The sequence below is a fragment of the Agelaius phoeniceus genome, chromosome 1 (genome assembly GCF_051311805.1).
Source record: "Agelaius phoeniceus isolate bAgePho1 chromosome 1, bAgePho1.hap1, whole genome shotgun sequence".
Taxonomy (NCBI): Eukaryota; Metazoa; Chordata; class Aves; order Passeriformes; family Icteridae; genus Agelaius; species Agelaius phoeniceus.
The window spans coordinates 152,794,935-152,821,247 of NC_135265.1; the positions used below are offsets into that span (position 1 = coordinate 152,794,935).

Consider the following 26,313-nt stretch of genomic DNA (forward strand, 5'->3'; position numbering starts at 1 on the left):
GGAAGACTCAAACTCCCCGTGGCCTTTCCCTTTCCTCCCACAAGTGCAGCACTAAAGCCATGTCCAGAAATGTGTGCATGAAAACAAGTGAAAGTTATGGGAAATCACCACAAAACATTGGATAAGGTCAGGCATCCTCAAGAAGAGGTAAAATGAGCCTTAATGACCATCTTAATCCTGGTTCTCTTGGCATTGGGTCAAACCCCAGTCTGTGCTGCAGTTTGGAGGAGCCTGGTGATTCATTTCCCTGTGAGAACCATTCCTGTCCTCCCCATGAAGGGGATCCTACAAATGCCCTACAAAGACTCAGCCCTTCCAGCATCTATGGACCAGAATCAAGCAGAACAAAAACCTTCCTTACCTGTCTTGACTGTTTTATGTGGGCAGGTACCACACCTGTCCAAAGAAGTGGGTTTGGTTGCAATCCCTTTCTGGAGGAGATTGTGACTGTGGGACCTGGTGGGGTTTTTGGGCTACAACAGGCTTAGTAAAAACCACAGGGTTGTTTCCAGTTGGGTTCTATGTCCATAGATCATGGCCACAAAGAGCAAAATTTGTCTTTCCCAGTTTCAGCACCTTCTTACATCATCCTCTTTCCCATCATTATCAGAGACACTTCCACCTTGGAAAGCAGGCAGAGAGGGAAGATGACTCTTTTGGGGTCATGCATGAGATTTCTGACAAGCTTGAGCAGAAGTCCAGAGTGCTGGTCCTGCCCCTTCAGAGGGCACAGCTCCCTGCACACCTCAGGTGCCCTGGCTCCAGTTTGGTCTGCCCAGAACACCTGCAGGTCCTGTCCTGAGAGGGGACTGCCAAAGGGACAGCTGGACGTGGCTGTGAGTCAGCAGGAGCAGGAGAGGCACCTGGATAGAGCGAGTTCACCACCTGCCTGCAGCAGGCAGGCTTGTTCCTTCTCCTTTCATACAGCTTTGGCTTTGGCTCCTGCTCATTTTAACCTCTTACGGTTCTCTGCCATCTCTCCTCCCTGATGAGGGAAGGATTTCTCTGACCAAAAAACATCCTCGATGTCTGAGGAGGTCATTTGGTCTCCTTCTGTAATCAGCAGGGAGGAATGGGTGTTTCTAGCAACACGGCCAAATATAAAGTCTGTTTTTTCAGAGTTCTTATTTTCCTGCTTTATTTATGAAGTGACCAATTGGTCAGATCTGCACCACAGAGCTCTAAAACCACCTGGGCTGTTTGTTGCTCACCTGGCAATGCTCTAGAGGGAGGTCTGGGATCTTCAAGTGAGCTCAAAGTACAGATCAGGCTGCTTTTTGTATTACTCCCCTTTAAATCCTGCTCTGCTGGAAGAAATGGCCCTTGTGAGGGGGGGGAATTGTGTTTTATGTGTAATTGATTTGGAGTTCCTCAGAGCTCTGTTCTCCTGTCAGTGCCTGAACAGCTGAGTGCTCCAGGCTGCAGAGGTGGAGACATGAGCTATGCCTGTTTTTCATGGGGTTTCTTCTCACTCTTCCTAATAAGATGAACTCACAGTCTTTCCATTTCCTTTTTTTTCTTGCTAACATTTTTTGGGTGTAGCTTTACTGATATCTCACTCTCATTCCCACGCTGTCTTTTGAGACAGATTGTGAAACAGAAACCCAAGGGCTGATAATGTGGAATTTGACTCATTTGGACAGTTTTGGGGATTGAAGCCCCTTCCCATAATCTTTTCTCATAGCCCAGCTTTGAGAACCATTTCTTATTGAGCTCCTATTTTGAAGTCTACACATTCTCTTAGCTCCCACCAGGAGACACCGGAAAAGGATCAGCCTCCAAATTTGAAGCCTTTATTTTTAATCTATAAAGTTAGACCACTTGAATACCCCATGGAAAGTTTCTTACAGTTTTGGTGGCATGAAATGGGCTGCTACTCCCCTTTAGCTTGTTTTATCCCAGGAAACCTCAACAGGAAGTGCAAGGAGCACTTTGCTAAGAAGGAATGGAGATACACAAATACTTCCATCTATTGAGATGTGCTACCCAGGACACAGCCAGCTTAAAAAGCGATTTTCACATTAGGGCTGGGTAAAAGCCAAGACCAGGTGTGCAGGAATGAGATATTTGCTTTGGTGGCAACAGCTGGGAAGTGCTGGTGCTAATCCTGGTGCTTGGGTAATACCTAAAAATATCTCACAGATGTGTAAAACCCGTGGGTTGTGCCAGATCTACATTTGGTCCTGCTAAACAGCTTGGCCAGTAGATGTTGCTCTTGGCTCATACTGATGTGCTCAAAAAAAAAAAAAAAAAAAAATAGATGTATCGAACCTGAGACATTTGGGAAGCCTCTGAAGCCAGACAGTGCAGATCCATCCTTCATCAGCTTCCTGCTCTTGGCTTTCATGGCCCATCCCAGAGAAAAATAAAATATGACACAACTTGGAGAGCAGTCACTGGTAATTAGTAGATACAGTTATTAGAGGTTGTTTGCCTTGTGTGAAGTGAGAATTGCTGGCCAAGCAGTTGGTATCTCTAGGGGAGGTTGCAGTCATAGAATCACAGAATGGTTTGGGTTGGAAGGAACCTTAAAGATCACCCAGTTCCACCCCTGCCATGCATGGGACAGAACCTTCCACTATCCCAGGTTGCTCCAAACCCCATCCAACCTGGCCTTGGGCACTTCCAGGGATGGGGCAGCCACAGCTTCACTGGGGAATGTTGCATTTCACTGCAAATGGCAACATTTGCCAGTGTCTCACCGCACTCTGAATGAGGAATTTCTTCTTAGTATCTCACCTAAATCTATTACTTTCCTTGTCCTATCATTATCTGTCCATGTAAAAATTCACTCTCCCTCCTTTTTAAAACCCTCTTTAACTACTGGAAGGATGCAATGAGTTTATCCAAAAGGGATTTTTCCTCTTTCATGGAGTGTTATAGGAAAGGCAGTCACCTGGTGCACTGGCTCTCCATCCTGAACGGTCCTGGCAATCCAGGATAACCCAACCACTCCTGACTCCTCTGAGCACCAAGGGTGCCAAAAGGGAAAAAGGAGGCAGGGAAATCTTCCACCATCTGTCTCCATCCTCTATTCTCATATAGATTAATTTCCAGTCAATCTGGGGAATGTGCTGGGAGGAAAACACCACTCTTGGTCCACCCAGAACCTGCCTATTTGCTCAGACAATCTTGTAGCACAGGGATATTTGTCTGCCTTCCCTGATAGAAAAAAAAAAATAGCTAATGCACATGATGATTAGCAATTAAGTAGGGTCAATAATTTGTAAAGTGCTCTGAATCCCTGTGTATCTGTTACTAAACCCACTCCTCTCTTCCCTCTCCACACACACTCACCTCCCTCGCCCTGCAGCTCCAATGAGAGCAGTGATTGGGCACTGCCTAATGCAGGCTCTCAGGATCAAGGACTGTCTGTGACTGTTTTGCCTATGGAGTGCCAATCCCAGAGCGAGTTTCATTTTACTCAAGGCCTCTTAACACTGCTGGAATATAAATGGCAAATGGGAACAACAGGGAAAGTGATTTACAAATTCCTGGGTAAATGCTGAGCCTTGGTGGCATCTCCTCATCTGTGATGATTTAATCGCTGGATTCTCTGCCTTTCTTTTCTTAAGCAGCACCTCAGACCAAGGGAATTTCACATCAGATTTGTCTCTAGGAACAAAGGGGTTTAAGCCTTTAAGACCTTGATCTCTCAGGGCTGAAGATTATCAGTATGAGGGACTGGATCAGCAGACTCAGGGTTAAGAAATTCTCGTGGAGATGCTTTCATTGGGGAAAGGTTTTCTTTTAGTGGTGATTACAGGAGAAATCAGAGAGACCTCACCTGTAGCAAGGCAATGTGTGTTCTACATCAAGACATTATAAAGAACAAGAGTTTAACTCCTATTTAGTTTTCAGGCTAAAAACACAGGCTGAAACCACAACTCTGCTGCCTTCAGGACCACACAAATTCCATTGGCATTTCCTTGTGCCACTCTGGGAAGGGACAGACGTGTGAATAATCCCCTCTCTCCACTGATAGAAAAGGCAATGACTTTGGGAGCAGTCAATTACAAATCAGGCTGAGAATTGCTTTATTCATTCTAATCCAGGGTCTCTGAGGGATCTGTGAGCAAATTGCTGTGCCTGTTTTATAGTGCCCCAGCCTCAGATTCCCAGCAATGATGATAAGGACTCTCATACCACGCCTTAATGTCAAAGGATCAATATTAACCTCGTCATTATAATGCTGGTAAAGGTTGATGATATTGATTTCTTGTCCTTGGTGCCAAGGCATGTTGGATACCACATGGTGATTATCCCAGATGCAGAACTGCAGCTGCTGCCTCCTAAAAGTCTCATTAAGCAGCCTGAAAGCAGCTTCTCATTTGGGTGCCTGCAACAGCTTGAACATATCCCTGCCTTCTCCTGGGACAGAAGAAATTGGAGAATTTAGGATGATACTCTCTGCTCAGAGAGTGGTGAGGCCCTGGCATAGGATGCCCAGAGAATTTGTGGGTGTCCCATCTCTGGAAGTATTCAAATCCAAGTTGGATGAGGCTCTGAACAATGTGGGATAGTGGGAAGTGTCCCTGGCCATGGCAGGAGGGTTGGAACTCAATGATCTTTAAGGTTCCTTCAAACCAAAACATTCTACTGTTCTGTGATTTACCTTTCCCCAAATTCTCCCTCACCTCACCCAAGTGTTGGATGAGCCAGCCATTCTGACTCCCCTTCTTAATGAGGGGAGTTGGAAGGAGGCAGAGGCACAGAGAGAAGCCTGAAACCTTCTCCTTTCTGCAGTGGAAAACATAAACAAGGTGTCAAGGGCAGAGCTGGGAATGACAGAGGCAGCCTGGATTAGCATCTTCCTGTGCAGGGTGAGTGTATCCAACAGCTCAGAGAGGGAAAGGACCCTGGCAGGAGAAATGCCTGCTGACAACCTGCTTGTTCCCCAGCCTGCCTCAGAGGTGACCACACAAAAACCATTTCCATGTGGTTTTCGGCCACCTCTGTTCCCCTTCAAGGCAAAATCCACATCTCTGGTATGAAGAGGGATTGGCTGTGCCTATCAAAACCTATGGAGCTTTTGCATTAAATATTTGGTTTAATAGTGCAAAGGTGCTGCCTCAGCTGGAGTTTGACTTTCTGGCTCTGTTTTGGGAGTTGTTCGTGGAGCCAGGAGCGCTGGGTGACACAAATTGTGTGGTGTCCTCATCAAAACTGCTCTGAGAGGGGACGCTTGGCTCCTGGGTTGTCCCCCCAGGTGATTTTCTCACTGTCCTTCTGGAAGATGTTCAGCTGAAGACAATTTGACTTCTCTCGGTGTTGTAAAGATGGGCAAGTTTTTTAGCTTTACAAAACCTCCTCAGTTCATCCTGCAGACACAATAATGGCACAGCCCTGCCTTTCAGTGCTCTTACAACAAGAAATATGTCACAGCTCATGGAGGAGTGAGAAACTGCAGTGTTGGGGACCACAGGAATCCTTCAGCTGGAAATGCTGTCCAGGAAACAAGATGGAATTGCACGGGCTTGCAGAGCTCTGGGTGTTGCATTTCATGATGCTTATAGGTTTATGCAGTGTTCTGCAAAGGTTTTATAGATGAAAATCATGGCTCTTCAAGCCAGGAAAGATGGAACAGAGAATCATTGAATTGTTTCAGTTGGAAAAGCCAACTCAATCTAAGATCAGTGATTCTTAGGTTTCTGTGGTTGAAATGGCTCCTGAGGTTTTTCCCCCAGCCCTGTGACTGAGAAGTCGAGATTCATTGGTTCTGCTTTTCAAGGTTGTTTATTTTCTCTTATCTATTACATTCTTCCTGTGACCTGCTGAGGAATGTCCAGCAGGTTGGGTTGTGGCCCATACTGACCACCCTTGGGGTGGTGTTAGCTTTTTATACTAAGAACTACGTGTACTTTATTTACAATAATTTTCCAATACCTATCACCTATGTTAGACAGTCAGTCTCTACTCTAAACCAATCCAAAACTGTCACCATCACAGCAGAAGATGGAGGACAAGAAGAAGAAGAAGGACAGGACACGCCCAGATTCCTCCATCTTGCCTCTTGAACACCCATTCTAAATCCCCAAAATTCAACTTTTTCACCCTGTGACAAATTAACTATCATTCTACTCAAACTCTTGTGGCTTGTAAATCTTCACACAAAGCTGGTGATTTTTTTCCATGGGCTAAAATCAAAGGCACAGGCGTTTTTGACTCTGTGCCAAGGTCTCTGAGCCCCTTGCCAGGGTCTCGAGTCATCCTGGGCAGCCAGAGCAATGTCCTGGGTTCCATCAACCCAGCACTGCCAAGCCCACCACTAAACCACATCCCCAGCAGATCATGTAAAGACATGAAAGGAAATTTCACAAGTGCTCTCCTTTGACTGCCTTTTATGAAAATAGATAGCGATCCTGGTAGCAGGGACGGTTCCACTCAGCTTGGGCTGCACAGTTAGATTTGAATGGGATCATATCTTCCTCACCATGGGGAGACACATGTGGCTGAGCAAATCTGTCCCCTCTGTGCTTTGGGATCTGCAGCAACATGAAGAAACAAACCGAGCATGAACCCAGCTCTGGTGTGATTTATACAAATTCAGAGAGGTTCAGGGCGGAGAAGCATTTCATTCCTCCCTGGTGATGCAGGCTGGATTTCTCCTCACAAGTCTGTTCTCTGATATTTTGCCTGTTCTGCTTTGAAATGAGTTAAGTGATTAGGCCTCTATGGCTTTCTTTTGGGAAGATTCTTCCATGGTTTTATTTGATCTCCCATTCCAGACTAAACATTCCCTTTCTCATTTCCCTGCCCTCCTCCCCCACCATTTCCACATAAATAATCTCTCTTTATCCCTAGTGTTTCATTTGCAGGGATTCATGTAATAAGCACAGCTTTATGCTGGGTTTCCTTGAAAGCTGCACACTGGCCTCATTTCCATCTTCCTTAAGTGATTTGTAGAGCAGAGGGAGATTGAAGCTGATCCTAAATGATTGTTCAGATTTGACCTCGTTACCTTCATTTGCAGGGACTGGGGAATGCTGTGGGCATCAGTGGCAGCTTTGGCCACTCAGCAGCTTTGAAAAAATCACATCATTTATTTGGGTGCCCAGAAGGGAGTGACCTGAGCAGATTTTGGCAGTTTTGGTAGTGGGAAATACTGACCTGACCTGTAGCTGGCTGTGCCCTGACAACATCTCCATGAAGGAGAGTCACAGGGTTAAAATCAAGGTAGGAAGACACCAAGCAACTGGGAAAGTACCAAGAACCATCTTGTTGTCCAAATCAGGGGTTTATTTTTGGCCCAATATCCTCTCATTAGCAGTGTCTAAGAAGGGAAAATAGCAGAACAAGACAAACATGCAACATCCAGACAGCCTGAAAGGAAGCTGTGGCCAACTGGGGCTCGACATCTTCTCCCAGGCAACCAGCAACAGGAAAAGAGAGAATGTGCCAGGAAGATTCATGCTGAAAATCAGGAAGAATTTATTCACTGAAAGGCTTGTCAGACATTGGAATGGGCTGCCAAGGGAGGTGATGGAATCACCATCCCTGGAAGTGTTCAAGAAATGATTGTATGTGGCACTGAGTGCTGATTTGGTCAGCAAGGTCAGAGGTTGGACTCGATGATCCTGAAGGTCCTTTCCAACTTTGCACAACTCAGCAGCTTGAAGCCCAAGGAACTTCTGGACAGGAGCTGCTGGCTTTGTATCTATTACCATCTTTGGGTTTGTCTTTCATGCATCTCCCCAGTTACATTTTATATTCATGGAAACTTTGGTGCCTTTTCCTGCTGTGAAAGCACTGCACCGTTTGACACCGCTCTGTGTCTGTAAATTATGTCCTTGACTGGTTTTGCACCTGCCTCTCGCTCATTTCATTTGACACCCCTCAATTCCAGTGCTGGAAAACTCAAGGAGCAGTCAGTCCCTGGTTACCTTGCCCTGCAGCTCATGAACTTTTAATGTATGTTTATAATTTTTTCTCCCCTCACCCATCTCCTTTCCATGAAGAAAAGTCAAACAATCATGGAATGGTTTGATTTGCAAGGGGTCTTGAAGATCACCTCATTCCAAGCCTCCTTTCTTTGTTCAGAGACATCTTCCACTATCTCAGGTTGCTCTAAGCCCTGTCCAACCTGTACTTGAAAACTCCCAGGGATGGGGAAGCCACAGCTTCCCTGGAAAATCTGTGCCAGGGCCTCACTGCTCTCACAGTAAAGAATTCCTTCCTGTTATCTAACCTAAGACTACCCTCTTTCAGCTTAAAACCATTCCCCTTTGTCCTATCACTGCATGTCCTTACAATGAATTATTGTGCTTTTTAGGGAGCTTGGGGTGTTGGTTTTTATATTAATGTGCACAATCTGCAAAACAGCAAAGTGTTCCATGGGATTTATATTGGAAAGGGCAGAGAAGGAACCATTGGAGCAACTCCCTTGTGCTGCTGTGGCCTTCATCTCATGGGGCACAAGGAGGGGACATCCCCCTGAAAGATTTCTCTCCTTTTTTTCCCTCAGAAGGAACAAACTGAATGTATGACTCTCCAGGGAATGATCACTGGTTGGTGTAATAGAAGGATGTCTTCAGAATAACCCCTTCTGGACTTGCTCTTTTCCAGCACAGTAGGAAGGAGAGTGATAAAGGGGCAGCTCCCTGACTTGTCCCATTGTGTAACAAATTCAGGATTCAGATGGTATAAGACAATCTCATTCTTGATCTCCCTTCAGTATCCTTCCCCACTATTTACATAAGAAATGACATTTTTTCCCCCTCATTTGCTAATTGAGATGATTCAGAAACTGTGATATAAATTCTACTACTAAATATTCCCAGTGGTAGCACACAGAGCTGTGGTGGTGTTTTTGCAGTCTGGACATGTTTTTCAGACACAAAATGCCCTGACCTACTGAGTTGGAGACAGCTGCCAACAAGATGTGTCTTCAGCTGGGGTCAGTGAGAGGCTAAATCCAAAAAAGCAAAATCAGAGGTGGATGTGGAGTATCAGCAAAACCCCTTTTGCTTTATTGATTGTCTTGTGTAGATTCTTTAGTTTTTGCTGTTGTCACTGCCATCTAATTTAAGGGATTGCTGTTAAATTAAAAGGCATGACTGAGTGACTGTCATCTGAGACACATTGCAGCTGTCAGCTGTGAAGATAAACTCTGGATTGAGATGCTCATCTTCCTGAAGATCAAGGGTGTTTGGACGAGGTGTCTAAGTGGAGCCCTCTCAGTTAATTTCCAGTAGGAAAGACCCATTCTTTTGCAAACTCTGCTTAAGATTCAGAATGAGAAATGCCAAATATGAGCTTGCTGGTTGATGTAAACCACCTTGGAATTTTCTCCATTTAACCAGAGAATTAAAATGCATTGGGTCAGCCTTGCATGAAAAGTAATTTGTTTTAGTCCATGGTCATGATAAGAACTGACTGAGGAGGATCAAAAAACTCTTTGGAAACTGGATTAAAGGCCTCCCTGAATGACAGGCACTCAGACCAGCCACGAGCCTCAGATGCAACAGCCACCTTCGTTAAAACACATTCTAGGAGCTTGGGCTGCTCCCCAAAAATAAAAAATACAAGTTAAACCTGGCTGTGTGATCAAGGTGACAGCTGCTGGTTGTGATGGGAACCTCTGGAGCTGGAGGCATGAGCCACAGCTCCTCCAGTTTAGAGGGATAAAGGGCAAAGTGAGAGAACTCCGTGGTTCTACGAGGCCATACCTGAGAAAAACTTCACAAGGTGGAAACGGGTTGGGTGTGTGACTTTTGGAGGGTTCTGTGCCCTTGAAAAGCAAAATCCTGCATAGAGCAGTTGCAGCAGCCTCATTATTTGTGGATTAAGGACAGATGGCAGCTCAACCCGCATCTATCAGCAGGAGCAGCAGTTTGCTGAGAGCTCATGGAACAGGACTCAAGGGGTAGCAAGAGCTGCCTGCAAAGGGTCCCATTAACTTCAGAGCGAGCCTGCACTGCATTTCATGTGCATTCCTCACTTCCCAGCATCAAAAACAACATCCAACCTCATGCTCAAAATGGAAGAAAGGGCAGAGCAAGGGATTGTGTGGTGGGCAAGTAGGCATGAACATTTTATAGAGGGTGGGGAGTCTGTGGGGGCCGTGTGAGCTCAGCCAGCAGAGACTGAGGGATGGACTGAGGGATGGGGCAGCTGTGCAGCCTCTGCAGGGATCACATCACACTTGCATCCCTTCTGCAGCTCCTGCATTGTGTTGAAAGCATCTGTGTGACACCACAGCCATTGTAGATCATTCCACAGCCTTTGCAGGTCATTCTTTTCATAGAGCCATGGAATCATTCAGGTTGGAAAAGATCACCAAGCCCAACCATCATGTTCACCACCACCGTGCCCTCAAGTGCCACATCCACACCTTGTCCGAACACTCACAGGGATGTTGACCTCACCTCTTCCCTGGGCAGCCTGTTACAGTGCTTAACAATCCTTTCTGTGGAGAAATTTTTCCAAATAAATAATCTAAAACTCCCCCTGACACATCTTGAGGCTGTTTCATCCCATCACTTGTTACTTGGCTGACACCCACCTCACTACAAGCTCCTGTCAGGGAGCTGTAGGGAGAGATGAGGTCTCCCTTCATCCTTTTTCTCCAGGCTGAGCCCCCCCAGCTCCCTCAGACACTCCTTTCCAGAAGCCAGATGCAGCAGTGGGCACAAGAACCCTGTGCTTTCCTCATGGCACAGCATTTTCCCCCTTGAAATGTGGGATAGGAATAACTTCATATAATAGACTCTTAACCACTTGTTTACAGCTCCACTAAAAAAGATAAATCACTTGAAGCAGTGAAGGACTAGACCCAGGAAAAGAAGGAGGATTTCAAAAGGTTTATCTGACAGCCAATAAATAAGATAAATAACATGCAGCATTTAATTTGTCAGGACCATGGTACAACCTGATGATAAAAAAGGACTGCTCCATAAAGTGGAGAATACCTTTGTCTTGGCTGTAAATGCCTGGGTTGATTTACTAAGTGCCCTGGTAGTTCTCTAGCTCCTCTTTAGCACTCACAAATGGGATGGAAACTGAGGAGTAAGGAGAGGAAGGAAGTTATCTGAGCTCAACCTCATAAACTGATCTCATTCCAGTTAAGGATTTGAGATCATGAGGGTTTTTATCTCATTTTGCCTGGTTCTCCCATTTCTGAGATAAGCAGAGTAAGAGTTACCCCCTCTGCCCTGCTCTGCTCAGGTGAGACCCCACCTGCAGAGCTGCCTCCAGCCCTGGGGGCCCAGCATAGGAAGGACCTGGAGATGTTGGAGGAGTCCAGAGAAGGCACCAAGGGGACCAGAGGGATGGAGCAGCTCTGCTGTGAGGGAAAGCTGAGAGAATTTGGATTGTTCAACCTGGAGAAAAGAAGCTTTAGGGTTACCTAATTGTGGCTTTCCAGTACCTAAAGGAAGCCTACAAGAAACATGGAGAGAAAACATTTACAAAGGCCTGGGGTGACAGGACAAGGGGGAATAGCTTCAAACTGAAAGAAAAGAGGTTTGGCTTGGATATCAGGAAGAAATTCTTCTTTGTGAGGGTGGTGAGGTCCTGGCAAAGGTTTTCCAGAGAAGCTGTGGCTGTCCCATCCCTGGAAGTGCCCAAGGCCAGGTTGGATGGGGCTTGGAGCAACCTGGGCTGGTGGAAGGTGTCCCTGCCCATGGCAGGGAGGGTGAAACAAGATGACCTCTGAGGTCCCTTCTAGCTCAAACCATTCCGTGATTCTGTGATTCTGTGATTTAAGAAATCAAAGATTGGCACCTTCGTTATCCTTCCCTCTTTCATGTAATGAGACCAGACAACATTAATTTCTTTGTGTATTTTAGGGGATCAGTGCCATAATGGGTCATATCCCAAAATGCAGAACTGTTTGAATAATCCGTCATCAAACTGGGAGCACCACGACAGCCAGTGAGTCTGGGCCCATATTTTGCTTACAAACACAATATAAAATAACTTCTAAAGACACTGGAGCAATTATGCATTTTGTCTCAACAAAAAGCATCCCAAATAAATCACAATTCAAGCCAAGGCTTATGTGAAGCTGCTTTGTCCTTTCCCCAGCCTCACTCCTAATCTGCAAGGGAGTGAGATGGAAGACACACATCCTGAAAAGTGCAAGCCAGGAGCTGATTAACTCCTAAAGGTGTCTGGTTACAGATATCCTATTGATCAGCTCGAGCCTGGCATCAGGATACCTCCCATTACACTTACAAAGGAAACACAATCTGTCTTCCATAAGGAAATGGAAGACAAGCTTGTGTTCCCGTGCTGTTTAGAAAAGTGACCAGCACAGAAAGTGACCTTTGAGGGAAAGACAGTCTTCTTCAAGGTCAAGAATTTGTTTTGTGCCAGTAACAACTCCATCCTCCATGCTGCTGCCAGCATCTCTGGGTACTTTGCTGGCAAGTTCACTGCCCTCCATTGCCTTCCTGCTCAATTTTTCCATGTTATTCTCATGATTAAATATCTGAGCAGCTTCCATGGACATCAGCAGTGGAAACATTGCTGAGCCTGTGTTTATTTTCACTTTGTCTTGTAGGGAAAAGTTAAACCACAACCAGGCTGGAGGTAGCAGAGTATGAACTGACGGGTTTTTGCTGTGGAGGTGGACAAGTGTTTGCCCATCCCTGTGCAAGAGGGTGCTGATAATATCCCTAAATTCTGGTCTGGCATCTAATTGGGCTCTTTTTTTCCAGACAGGGCTGGTGTCCTGTATAGGGTGTGTAGGGACCAGCAGAGCCCAGAGCTCAGAGTACAGCCACAATCTCATAAATAGCAATTCAGTGAGGCTGAGTCAGCTGAAGTGCATCATCTGCATCTCTGAATTCTCTGGCTGTTGGCAAGGGGGAAAAAAGAAAAAGAGGGAAAGGGTGGGCTATTTCATTTTTATTTTAAAAACAAGAATTTTCCCAGTGTCTCCTGTCTTCAAAAAACCCTGCATCTTTAGCTCGTTATCCTTATCTGTGCCTGAGCACAGCACTGAGCTGAATTCCCTGGACCTGAAACATCTCCAAGGGTAGCTGTGGGTAATGAGAGAATTCACAGCAGGAAAAGCAGCCATGTGAAAGTGGCCACCTCTGGGCTGAAGGGCCACCTCTGCTCCTCACCATGAGGTGACAAATGATGGAGCAGAGCAGTGAAGCCAGGGCTTATTTCAGCAGATTTTAGATTGCTGCATGTGGCCTATGGGGAGGCAACTGACCACTGAGGGATGTGACAGCTTATCCATCACCTGAAAGGACTGGATAACCCCCTGCTGACTTTTACAACCCAAAACTCAGCCTTGCTGTGCTCCCCGCAGGTGTTTGGACTGTGGGAGGCCAGCCAGATTCAGATGGTCTTCACAGTCCATCCTGCCCATCAGCATTTATGGATGTTCCACCCAGTCCAGTTGCTTTTGGCAGGAAGCTGGAAAGACACAGTGGTGGAGAAGGCTGCAGAGGCTCAGAATTTCCCTTTAGTAGCAGGATCATCCTTGCAGCCAGGTGGTTTGGTGGTTCCATCAGTTTTCAGAACTGTAGATTGTTGTGGGGAAAGCTGAGCGTTGCTGACAGCAGCACTGAGCATGGCCTGGGAGAGGAGCCAAAAATACACCTTCATCTTGCTCCCTGTGGGTTCTACAAAGGGTGCTGGAGGAGAATGCCATTCCCATGTTATTCCCCCACCAAAGCTGTCCTTGAGAGCTGTGCCTCTCTGTGGCTGCTGGGGTCTGCAGTGTGGGGAAAGGAAATGTCTTTTTTTTGGGGAATATGAGTGGTAGAACCTTATCTCCTCTCACCTTCCTTGTCTTCACATTGTGTGTTTGTGTGGTGGCAGAAGGAGGAGGCACTACCTCACTGATGGTGGGTTTGTACCTTGAAGTGGTTTTTGCTTGTGTCTTCTGGGGTTGGAAGCCAACAGGACACAAAAACGGACAGAGGGTCTTGTCAGAGGGGAACATTTTGCCACAGTAAGCACAGAAAGGGCAGCACTAGTTGGAATCAGAATATCCTGAAGTGGAAGGGATTCCCAAGGATCACTGAAGTCCAACTCCTGGCTCTGCACAGGGCAGCCCCAAGAACCCCACCATGTGCCTGAAGGCATTGTCCAAACACTTCTTAAACTCTAGAAATAGAAATAACTGAAGATAAGTCAATGTAAAGTCAGGCAAGGCTTCTCCCTTCCCCTTCTTGACTTCCTGGATGTCCTGGTTCTGGGTAAATTCTGGAGAGAACCCCCCAGAGGGGCTCCTCTTGGAAAGCAGATTCAATTGGCCCCTACCACCAGCTGTTCCAGGAGAAAAATACCTCCTTGGAGAAAAGTGGAAAAAAAACTGTTTATAAACCAATAAAACCTAAACAATATTAAACAATAAAACCCCTTGCTGCTCCAAAAGAGATGACAAACTCAGAAAGTCTCCCCTCCAGCGCTGGAAATGCCGCGGCTCAGGCCCGGCCTGGTGGGCCTCAGGTGCTCTTCTGGTGTTCAGGCCAGAGCAGGTTTAAACAGCTCCAAGGAAAAGGGAAACAAACCCCACAGTGCAGGGAACTTCTTTGATTCAGCTAGCTAAACTAACTAAAACAAAGGAGAGCTCTGTCCCGCTGTCTGTCCGTCTGCAGACAACGCAGTCCAGGAGCAGGAATGTGGAGGAGTGAGTGCAGTGTCTGAAAACAAACTGCGCGCTTCTTCTCTCCCCCTTAACTCTTGGAACAAGTCTTAACGGTGGAAAACTTATTATTCAGCATAAACAGAACAAGATTATTGGGGATAAAAGCATCATATAGCGTCACAATCCACCCTTACGAACAGGGTTCGTGATGGTTCGTGGATTTGATCTCAGGGTGCAAAAAGAACTGACACGGTACAAGGGAGTTTGCAATGATAATCAAAACAAATGCACATTTATTGAATGACCACAGCAAAATGCAATAGAGAGATTAAGGAAAAGAAAAAGATAGAGAAAAAAGAGGAGAGAGAGAGAGAGAGAGAGAGAGAGAGAGGGGGATATAGCTACCAAATGTAGAGACGAAGTTCTTTGGTCCAGTCGAGGATCTGCCTGTTACATCAGGGAGATCTCAAAATCTCTAGCTAACTCAGAGGTTTTTATTATGATAATTCTATTGAAAATTGTGAGGGAGGGGAAACAGATACAATAAGGAATAGATGTAACAGGTAGTCCGTGTTCTCAGCAGTAAACCAGAGCCATTGTTTTCCTGGTCCAGTGGTCACAACATCTCAGGCAAACATCTCGGTTTGGCCAGCTTGCCTCCCCCACACACCACCCCCGGGTTGGGGGTTTCAGTCCCTGTCCTTGGAAGGAGCAGAGGGGCCTTTTCACATGGGGGTTTCATGTCTCAGTCCTTGATGTAAAGGCTTCTTACATCTCAGTCTGTTTGTCACAGTGGTTGTAAAACAGGTGAGAGTCTTCTGTGGGAGACCACCCAGAACTCAGCAGAAGTCCAGCCAGGCCGAGAGGTGGGACAGCTTCTAAGGCTATTGTTGCAAAAAGGGCACGGTGCCCCCTTCTTTGGGCTCAGTATAGCATACAGCAAACAACACCTGTGAGAACAATAACTTAGCACTGTGCTCTCAGGTCTCAGGGCCTTTGGCGTGTGACTTTCTCCTACAGGGCTAGACGGGGGGATCTTCTCTTCAGTGGTCCCCAAATGATGATCGTGAGGCAGATGAGGGAAAATTCAGACAGACTCTCACAATAGTCAACCCAGGACACTGGGCTACCCTGCAGTTTCCAGTCCCACCACTTTTAGAGACACCCCATGTGAAAAACGCCAATCACTTGTTTTTTTAAAATTTTTAAAGTTTAATTGTAATAAAACGGTTATAAAAATAGTAATACAATTACAGTAATAATAATTTGGACAATTTGAATTAGGACAATAGAGACAATAGAGACAAAGAGTTACAGAAGTCCCGGTATCTTTTTCTGGGCAGCATGAGCCCAAAAAAGGACACCCATTAACAGAGGATTAACCCTTATGAGCAATAGCCTGTTGAATATTCATACAAATCTTACATGATGCATAAATTCCATTCAAACAAAGGATTCTTCGGTCTGGTCATCCTCAACTTCTTCCTCCTAATCCTAAGGCACCTTCGATCTTTAGCTAGGCAGGAAGAATTCAGTTTCTTCTGATAAGAGAGCAATAAATTCCTTTTCTCTGAAATATTTAGGTGTCTTGTGGCTGTTGTCTGGTGCGAGTGCCTCTTTTCTTTCATAAAAAAAATATTCCACTTACACAGTGTGAAGGTGTTCACAGGGGTCTTAGGATGAGGGAAGAGATGAGAATGTTGATTCCATGTTTCAGAAGGCTTGATTTAATATTTTATGATATATATTATATTGAAACTATACTAAAAGAATAGAAGAAAGGGTTTCATCAGAAGGCTAGCTAAGAATAGAAAAGGAAAGAATGAATAACAAAGGCTTGTGACTGACTGAGACAGTCCAGACAGCTGGACTGTGATTGGCCATTAATTAGAAACAATCACATGAGACCAATCACAGATCCACCTGTTGCATTCCACAGCTGCAGATAATCATTGTTTACATTTTATTCCTGAGGCCTCTCAGCTTCTCAGGAGAAAAAAATCCTAAGGAAAGGATTTTTGATAAAACATGTCTGTGACAACATAGTTCTTATTTTAACTAAAAAAGTTACCTTTTAACTACAAGGCTACATTTATTATATTATTAAAATGTTAATACAGCACTACTAATCAACACATCAAAATACATACAGTAAATACCTACGTAGAGCCGTATTTTTACACTTTTCACACCCCAGTTTTGAGTCTTGGCAGCTGGAACACGGCAGGCTCTGGGCTCTCTCGGAGGCTGACGGGGCTTTTCTGGATCTTGCCCAGGTGGTTGGAACTCCTGGTCGGCTTGGGGCGACTGCACCAAGGACTGCGGGGGCGGCCTGCAGACCCGCATGCGCTCCTGCAAGCCCCTTCCCAACGAGGGCCTGGCCTGCGAGGGAGTGCTGGAGGAAGGACGGCTGTGCAATAGGAAGGCTTGCAATAGTAAGTGGAGGCATGTTCCCTTGCACGCGCGGCTCCCGGGAGGAGGAGGAGGAGGATGGCTTCATCCCCATCGAGGATGGAGGGTGCTGCAGAGGCTCGGGGAAGCTGCCCCAGGGCTGTGTTGGAGCAGGGAGCCCAGGGGAATGTGTGGATTTGGCTGTGCATGGCCCTGCCCGTGTCCCTGCCTGTCTCGCATGCACACGCACACGTGCTGGCACAGTCTTCCTGCACCTTCCAGGCCTTCAGCCCAAAGAATTTATAGGAATCTGTGAACAGGCTTACATCAGGTTTTCTTATCCTGCTGCCACGTCCTTACAGGCATTTTATTTTTTTTTCTCAGTTTTCCCAAATAATTAAAGCTGAGAGAGGTGTTAATCTTGCTTCTTCTTGGTTTAGTTCAAGAGCAGTGACCCTGCCCCTTTCTTTCACAAATGGAAGCCCCTGGTGATAAGATGAAGAGAAAGATCTGGCTGTTTGACAGGGATTGAGTGATGCAAAGGCTTTGGTGTGTGCTCCACTGTAATGCATCCTCCTTCCAGGTCCTCTTCTCCAGAGAACAGGGCACAGAGTGCCCACACCAGTCAGATACTGATGCGTTGAGCTGGTGAACCTCCAGCACTTTCAACCCCAGTTCTTCTGTTACTTTAAGCTGTGTTGAAAGGGGGATGAAGAGACAAAGCCAACTGCAGAAACAGCTCAGCCCAATAAATGCAAGCAAATGGCTGGTTATAATTATTCCCTTCTTTTTATTTCAAATTCAGAGTAGAGAATGTTTGAATAACTCCTCTGACTAGTCAAATAACTAAGGAAAGTTCAACTGTCTTCAAAGGCTGGGAAGTATCTCCTGATAAGAGGGAAATTCAAATAAAGGGACATAAATATATTCCTCTAATAAGGGCTAAAATGATTTCATGCATTTTTTAACATTTCCATAAATTTAAAATATGCTGCAATTAGGCTTAGATTTTTTTTTAATGAAACCTGGTGTATTGAATTCCATCTCCTTGGCTCACAATTACTAAATTCCCTCTGAGCTTTGCCCACACTAGAGATATTTAATCCATGTCCCCCGTGCTTGGTGGTGACTTTGTAGTCATGACTCAGCTGTGGCTTGTGGCAGGGAGAGTAGGAATGCAAGGACCTGGAAGCTGGTCCTGAAAAAGTCAGAAGTCCAGCTGTGGGGTGGGGGTGTGCCTGAGTGGAGTTGGAGGAAGGGCCACAGCAGTCTTGGTGAGCAATGTGTGAAGGAAGAGATGGCACTGGGAGTGGGACAGGGGGATCTGCAGGGCTGATCACTCTTTGACCATGGGAACACATGGGACAGCAGACAAAACCCTCCTTAATGTGTCCTTCCTATGCTGGATAAACTACGGGGGACCCAGTTCCCCAGATTCTCTTTGCAGGACATCCTTCCTCATCCCTAACCATCTTCCAAGCTGTCCATGGGACCTGTTTGATTCTTCTGCAGGCCTCTTGATGTGGTGAGAGGGGGAAGATCCTGTTTTCCAGGGCCAGCCTTATCAGCACTGAGCAGGGGGCATAACATCTTCCCTTGATCTTCCCCAGAAGCAAAACTTTGGTTCTTCTTTGCGTTAGATCTCCTGAGATTGTGGTGGCAAGGAGAACCATGGAGGCTGGGTTGGATTTCCATGGCATGGAGTGCAGCAGTGAAGAATTAATCAGTTTTTACTCATTATTTACTTCACTTTTCCTGGAACACAACAATCATCAAGGTCAATCCTAAGTGCAAAAAAAACCTGAAGGGGCTATGATTCAATAAATTACTTCACTTGTCTTCCTGTCCTTTTTCCATTGCATTCCCAGCCAATTCCTCCTCCAAACTGCAATGAGATTAGTTCAGCTCTGGTTATTAGGAAAGAAGGAATTTTAAGCTAAGTGGGAAGTCCTAGTTTGGAAGGAGAATACACACGCAGAGTTGGGCAGCAAAAACTGATTTATTCCATTGAAATAAATTAATTTTGATTAATTGTCCCAAGACCCTCTTTGCAGACAAACTGCTGAGCCCCATTTTGATGTTTTCGTGCTGGAAAGGGTTTGGGGGGATATGTGAGCAATAAATCTTTCCAGATGACTTCTCCATGCACATATTGAGGTCTGTGTCCTACTTCAAGATAAAGCTGTGTCTCTTTGTATCAAAAATGTTCACTTGGCTCTGAACTTGCCTCTCAGTGAGTCTGTCCCCTGCTGCCTTTACCCAAAGAGATGCACTTTTGACCCAAGAAGGGTTTTTAATTTTCTTGCACGTATCTTTTCCTTCTCTTTACTTTGATTTGCACCAAAACCTAAGAGGATTTGAAAGTAGAATAGAAATCCTGTTTTAAATGTGTCACTGTTATTTTCATATTGACTTTTGCTCATAGATTTGTTAGGGATGAGTAGAATGTTCGTTCTTTCCCTGGAACTGTTATTATTCTAAGTGTTCATTATAAGCTGCAGTTAAATACATTCTAATTATTTCTCTTCTTAATTAAAAGAATAAAATGAAGAAAAATATAAAAAATAAAGAAAAGAGGAACTGGCCAGGAGAACAACTTTACCTTCAATTGTTCAGCATTTAAGCAACTTAACTTGTATAATACCTGACCAGCTCTCCAGGTTGGTTCTCAGCTATTGTGGAATAGCTGAGATCTTAATTTTCTAATATGGAAAAAAAGCAGGAGAACATATTTTCCTTGAACAAAGAGCCATCTGTAATCCTGAAAAAACAGCAGAACAAAACAGGGATGAGTGCCCTGATATGTTCCTCTTTGCTGTGGAGGTAAATTAAAACTTGTCCACTGAGAAATTGCTAGCCAAGCAAGTTGGGTTAGAATAACACAGATATCCCCCTCCACCTTCAAAACAAGGATAAACCCATCTTTTTTCTTTCACCTCTCCTCTCCCACTTCTGCCAAAGTGGCTCAGAAGCTGAAGAGTGATTAGCAGGAGTGTTTTAGCTGTTTAATTGGATCTCCTGCCTCTGGGGCAGGTTCTCAGAGTGATGACACTCATCTCCCTGGAGCTGCTGAGAGGAACTTTTGTGGAATATCTTCGAGGGTTTAGTTGGTCATTTTATTTTGCCAGGCCGTGGCAAACATTCCAAAGCTGTCTTGTCACAGAGCTCTTCCCCGAGGTGGATCTCGCCCAGGTCCTGCCATTTTCCTCTTCCAGAGCTGCCCCCAGGTGGGCCTTCAGCAGGTCTCAGTATGAAGGAGTGGGGTTGATAGTAGAAACCTCTCAGTTTTTCCAAGAGCTGTGATTTGTGCCAGCCTGGTCACCAAAATGTGGGTGCAGACACCTGGGCCCCAAGAGCTGAGTCTGAACACGTTGCCTGGAAGCCACAGAGGTTAAAATTAATGCACAGGGCTGGTTGAATGACTCCACAGGTACCATTTCTATGTGGTCTTTGTGTTTTCCCGCTCGTTTGGGCCACCATCTCTGCTGTTTCATGTGATAGAGTCTCTTGCTTGATGATCTTCTGGCTAAATTTCCCCAGGGATACACACCCAAGCCCAACAGGAAGTGAGCCAGGTAAGTTTTCCATGGGCAAAAACGAAAGCTGTGAATTCTGAGGAAAAACTCTATTGAAGACTCATCCCAGTTTGGGAAGGAAACTTTGTCTGGTAACAGCAGCTTGGCTTAGGCAGAGCCTTTATTTGTGGCAGCTCAAGGAAAACACAAAGGCTTTGCCTTGCTAAAGGACTTGGTGATATCCTCCTCTCCAGCACAGACAGCAGAGATTTCCTCCCTCTGTTGGATTTGGGCAGGAGCTGCTCTTTTATAGAGAGAAGGAAAAAAATGCCAACCCAACTGTGGTGGGAACTTGCAGAGGAACTTCCCAGGTCCACCCACTGGGGATGGAAAGGGATGTGCTCCAGTGGCTCTTTTTGGCTGCAAGGTTCTGGGTTTGCTCACAACCTGGCAGGCAGAGGGTCCTCACAAGGGTGGACAACATCCAAACCAGAGGGGAATCGTCACAGACCTGACCCCAGCGTTGGAATTCAGCAGTGCTGGAGAGATGTAAGAACAATCAGAGATGTGGGCAGCCTGCATTTATTCCTGGGGAAGGAAAACCAGCAGAGGAGCCCACTGAAATCCTGCCATCCCATCTGGCAGGGGCTGCACAGAACCATCCCTGACATTTATGGATATGCAGATTGGGAAGCCGCAGCTCCCATGGCTGGGAAAGGGGTGACCACATCCTGATGTCAGGTGCAGGAGGGTGACCCTGGCACTGTCCTGGTGTTCCAGGCTGGATTTTCAGCTTCCAGCAGGTTCAGGATGTAGCCCTTCAGCTGTTAGTGGTGTGAAGGAATTCATGTTCCACGTGACATTCCCAAGGCTGAGCCTCAGTCTCAGTCTCTGCCGCCCCTGATTCTCATTAATTTTTTATTTTTTTTTGCTGCAACCACGGAGCTGAAATATCCTGGGCATGTGTGGGAGCATCTTCATTCCCTGCAGGCCAGGCTAGAACTCACTGCAAGCTGGAGGAGCTCCTGTAGGTACCTGCTGTTGTTGCTGCAGAGACTTTGCCCTGCCCCCTTTTTTGCTGGTAGTTCAGGCATTTCACATCTGAGAGTCACAGTGACTCCCCCAGTGATGTTTTCACAAATTTCACATATTCAAATTGAAATGCTTTGGGTGTAATTGCAGTATATTCGGTGGCCTCCAAAATCTCCCTCTTCTCCATCAACGTTTTGGGGTTTAGGGGTTGTTAGTAATTCTGTACTTTTCAGTTTTACTCTTTAGCAGCTGGTAGATGCTCCAAAAGTCATCACATTTCCTTTCAGTTTTACTGCACAGAGGTTCATTTCAATATTTTGGGTATTTTTTTAATAATCCCATTCCACTTTTTGCTCTGGTTCATCCCCTCATTCCAACCATCCCACCTTGCCTGAATAATTTTCATGATCCTGCTATTTGCTTTGCCTCTCCTGTTTGGGGGATGAGTACAGAGTGTGTAGCTGTGGTGACACATGTTTGGATGTTAAAACCTTGGCCCACAGCACTTCAAAGTCTCTGCCTTTATTTTATTTTTCCCTGGGTTGTGTTGCAAGTTGGTGTCTGACACATGGCATGTTCTCATTAGAAGTGTTGGTCACCTGCTTCCTATTCCCACTTCTGCCAACACTGATCATCCTCCACATCCACACTTGAGCTGTGGGTTTTTTTTTTTCAAAATCTCATGTACTTGCCTCTGCTTGAAGTTGAAACATCCCTGTTTGGTTCCAAGAGCATTATCCCATTATCCCTCTATTCCTCCTGTTGGCATTGGAAAGGTGCTTGGGTTTTTTGTGCCATTTTCACTGCATTTACCCAGCTAGGATGTAAATTGGATCTGGGTATTCTATTAATCCTGGAATTACTCCTCTCCACTGACCCTGCTGTGGGAAAAAGGCTGCTGAAATCCAACCAGGTCCCCACTGCCTTTAGGTTTTGATCTCCACCCCATAAAGTTCAGGTGCCCACAGCAAAGCAGCACTTGCATCACCTTCCCCATGTTCTGAAGGAACCTGGTGTCTCCCTGCTCTGTTTGGAACCAGGATTGGTTTGTGCATCTCTCCAGGTTAAATCTCAGCAGTGCTCTGTGTTAAATGGAGACAAACTTGCTTCTCTGCACATCCTTTTCCAGAGGGGAGGAAGGCTTCCTGCAGCAGTGGAGGGAAAGCTTGGGGGAAGCTGGAAGGATCCCTCATTTAGCCTCTAGGCCTGATTGGCTTTAATTAGCATGAGAAATAACAGTGCAGCCTTGACATACCTGTCAAAGAGCAAAGGAAATCATTCAGTCCTTCAAGACTGGGGTATGTCATTAGGAGATGTCAGTGACACGGGGCCCAAATAATTGGTGAGATGAGGTTCAGGGTGTTAGACTTGCAATTAAAACTTCTTTTTTGCTCTTTTATCTTCCCTTCCCTATGTGCTGCTTCCTATGTCTCTGTCCATCTGTGAACACTGACTGCTTCTGGGATATTCAATCCCAGGTTTTCCCTGTCACCTTCCTTGCTCTGGGCAGGTGACAAAGCCATCCAAGCTCCACACATCTACTCCTTGATGCCCAGCCCCACTTTCTCCTCCCAGCCTAAATAAGTCTGTGGGAAGCCCATGGGGATGTGATGCAGATGGAGATTTTGTGTGTTCTTGTGGTTTGTGAGATTTCATGGAGAGGACTTAAATTGGAGCAGATGAAAGTGTGTGGGTATAACCAGGAATGGGTGGTGGGGATGTGAGAAGTTCCAAATATGGGAATAAGTTGTCTCCTAACAAACTCGAAAAAATGAGTATTGGAAAACTACTTAGAGTTTTTTCTTTTTTGAACTGAATCTCCCACAGGAAAGTCCCATGATTTTTAGCTATTAAAAGCAAAGGGTTTGAAACCTCTCTATTCCAGGAAGGAGCCAGGCAAAACCAAGGTGTTTGCAGATTTCAGGATGTTTGTGGTCCTGATTTCAGGCTGTGGGTATCTTTCCCTAGAGAGGATGGCAGGTGGGTGACTGCCCCATCCCGTCCCCTCCAGCCAGAAGCCAGCTGGTGCTGGGAACATTTGGAGGAGTCCATGTGACAATTCCTAGACTCCTCAAGTTCTGCTTTCAGGCAACTGTGATGGTAAATAATACAATTTCACAAACTCTCCCATGATCCAAACTGCTGAATATAAAGCCTGGGTCCTGGCAGGGACTCTCTGAATCATTCCTCTGCCTCCTCTGCTTTCCCTTTTTGGATGGCAATAAAGACTCCTGCCACCACACTGAAGCTTCATTAACCTTTATTAATTTTCTCAGGGTTCCGGGATCAATTTGTCACTATTTCAACCCTTGGCAGTTCATACTTCTTGAAAAGATGTCTGACTGTTTTGCCTCCTTGGGGGAAAAGATCTTCTGTCTGGTACTTGCTGTTTGGAAACAAATTGGCTGCCAGATCACAGATTACCCGGGCTCAGCTCTGCTCTCTGCTATTCTGTGTGACTCCTGTGGAGTCAGCTGAGCTCTCCTAATTTACAGCAGGCACTCCTGGTAGATGGGATTTGGTTGTTGTTGCTGGGTTGTTTCTCTCTTTGTAGGAAGGGAATGTGTCAGGGTTACAGCATGTCCAGTAGTACAGACAACAGAAATTTCAGTTTTCCCTCCAGCCAGTTCAGGGCTGATCACGCAGGATGAAAATGAAAAGCTGGCAGAGCGTGGGCTTGGAAGGAACAGTTAAATGCCTTTGATTTACTGTGGATGCATTGTTTACCTTCTGAACTTCACACCATGGGCTCCGCTGGGAGATTTTCAGTAGGACACAAGGGTCAGGAGCTTGTCTCTCACTGAGAAGGAAAAGTTCCCAGTTATTGCTCTGCTGGTACTCTGCTGAAACCAGACTTTCATCTCTCCTTGTTGCTGGTGGCAGGGTAGAGTCTATGAAGGAGACTTCCTATTGAGATATCCCTTTCCTTTCCACCTGCCCTCACCTGCCTGCTGCACTCAGCGTTTCCTGGCTCCTCTACAGGGCATTTCTAGGCAGGTGCTGGTTGCAAGGCAGAATTTCCCACCTAAACCACCCTGCCAGCTGCCACCACAAATCTCAAAACACCACTAGGGATGGCAGGATTGAGTGCCAGCATGTCTGAAGAGGATGAATCCTCCACAAGTGCAGCAAGGAGTGCAGACACCCTAGAAAACCACTGAAATTGATTAAAGACCAGACATAGGGGATCATACTCTGCATGGTCCCAAGCCCCACTCAAAAAGAAGGAGTTGAACCACCAACCAGCCCGAGTCTTTCAGGCTGGTTTGGTGCTGAAACCTCAGGGAAAACTGGTGGCCAGGGGTGCTGGGGTTGGAAAGCAGGTGGTCACGTCAGGGGAACGTGGCAGGCGGCTGTTGTTAACGCGTGTAACCTTTGTAGTGAAAGATCTTGCAGAGTGAACCGAGGTGTATTTACATGACCCATTACCTTGCCATAGCCAATGGACGCTATAATTCCAGAAGCCAATCGCTGAGGTCCACAGATAACAGAAAGCGAGAGGACCCTGACGAACTGCAGCACTACGGGTACCCTGCACCTCAAATAGGTAAGCTCTGACCTCCCACAGCGGCCTCTGGAGCTGGGACACTGCTCCACTCACTGCACTGCCCAGCTGGGCTGGGCTCTCTGCACTGTTTCAATGATTCCCCCCCTCCCCAAACCATCTCCTTCCCCCCAGGTCAGTGTGGGGGACGCTCCCCCCGTGTTGTCACGTGCTGAACCAGTGGTCATCGCCCCCTGTGTTCCCATTCCATCACCCCGCGGGGTTTTGTGTCGTCACCATGGGCCAGAGAAGGCAAAAAGGGACAGACACAAAGCCCTGGCAAGACCATCCATCCCCACAGAATGTTTTGCCATCACCCTGCCTACTTCTGAGTCACTGCTTTGTCTGAATTATCCAAGCACACATGGTTCATGAAGCCAAAGCTGACCTTGGTGCAATGCAGCCCCTTTGCTGATGTCCATGTCATGCCTTCCCATTGGCTGTGAGAGAGGGTGAGCAGGGCTTGGTGGGGACAGAGCAGGATTGGTTTCCTCTGTCCCTGGGTCTTCAGTGATGTGCAAGGACTTGTCTCCAGTAGGTTCTGCAGCAGGACCTTCCACCCTTCTGCCACAGAAGGGGAATAATGTGTAGTAATATCAAACAGCATGATCTGGGAAGATGGGGATGAATTTGACCTAGATCTCTGCCAGATCTGATCTGACCCATCCCTGGAAGTGTTCAAGGCCAGGTTGGATGGTGGTTTGGGCAACTTGATCTAGTGGAAGCTGTCCCTGCCCATGGCAGGGGTGTTGGAAGTAGATGATCTTTAAGGTTCCTTCCAACCCAAACCATCCTGTGATTCTGTGATTCAGTCTGCGAAGGTTTTGTGCTCTCCCTTCATGCCTTTGTGTCGTGGCAGGATCTCAACACATCAGGGGTCTCAGGCAAAGCACAGAGTGCTAAACCTGGCCAGAGGTTAAAAATCACTGCCCAGTGACCATGCCAGCATTTTGTGCTCTAGAAAGGCTTCAGAGAGGTGATTTGATTAGAAGGGAGAGAGGATCATACTCTGGTGTGGGTTACCTGTGCTCCAGCCAGCCCAGGAGGACTTTGCCACTGTGCAGCATCAGGAGTCTGTGTGGTGTGGAGTACCTGGGGTGACTTGTTGGGGTTGTGGTTTCCAACAGAGAGCAGGGGTCAGCCTCAATTTCCTCTCTACCCTGCACAGACTCTGCCCCCTCCACTGAGAGCAGCTCCACTGCCTGCAGGAGGGATCCCTGGAGTCTGGTAAAACCTGCAGGAGAGGGAGGACTTTTGCACCGCTACAACGTGGAAAA

The 26,313-nt window shown here is 46.3% G+C and overlaps 1 protein-coding gene across 15 annotated transcripts in view; it reads left to right on the top strand.

The window, feature by feature from the left end:
• ADGRB1 (adhesion G protein-coupled receptor B1) overlaps positions 1–26,313 on the top strand; it is a 290,231-nt gene that overhangs the window by 111,523 nt on the left and 152,395 nt on the right. For 12 of the 15 annotated variants that reach the window (XM_077189526.1, XM_077189545.1, XM_077189551.1 and 9 more), the window contains 2 exons: positions 16,831–16,989; positions 24,932–25,039. The exons of 1 other annotated variant lie outside the window; for it this stretch is intronic. In XM_077189526.1, the coding sequence (XP_077045641.1) occupies positions 16,831–16,989; positions 24,932–25,039 (267 nt within the window). The remainder of the gene's footprint in view (positions 1–16,830; positions 16,990–24,931; positions 25,040–26,313) is intronic. 2 more of the 15 variants (XM_077189567.1, XM_077189571.1) reach the window with 2 other exon arrangements.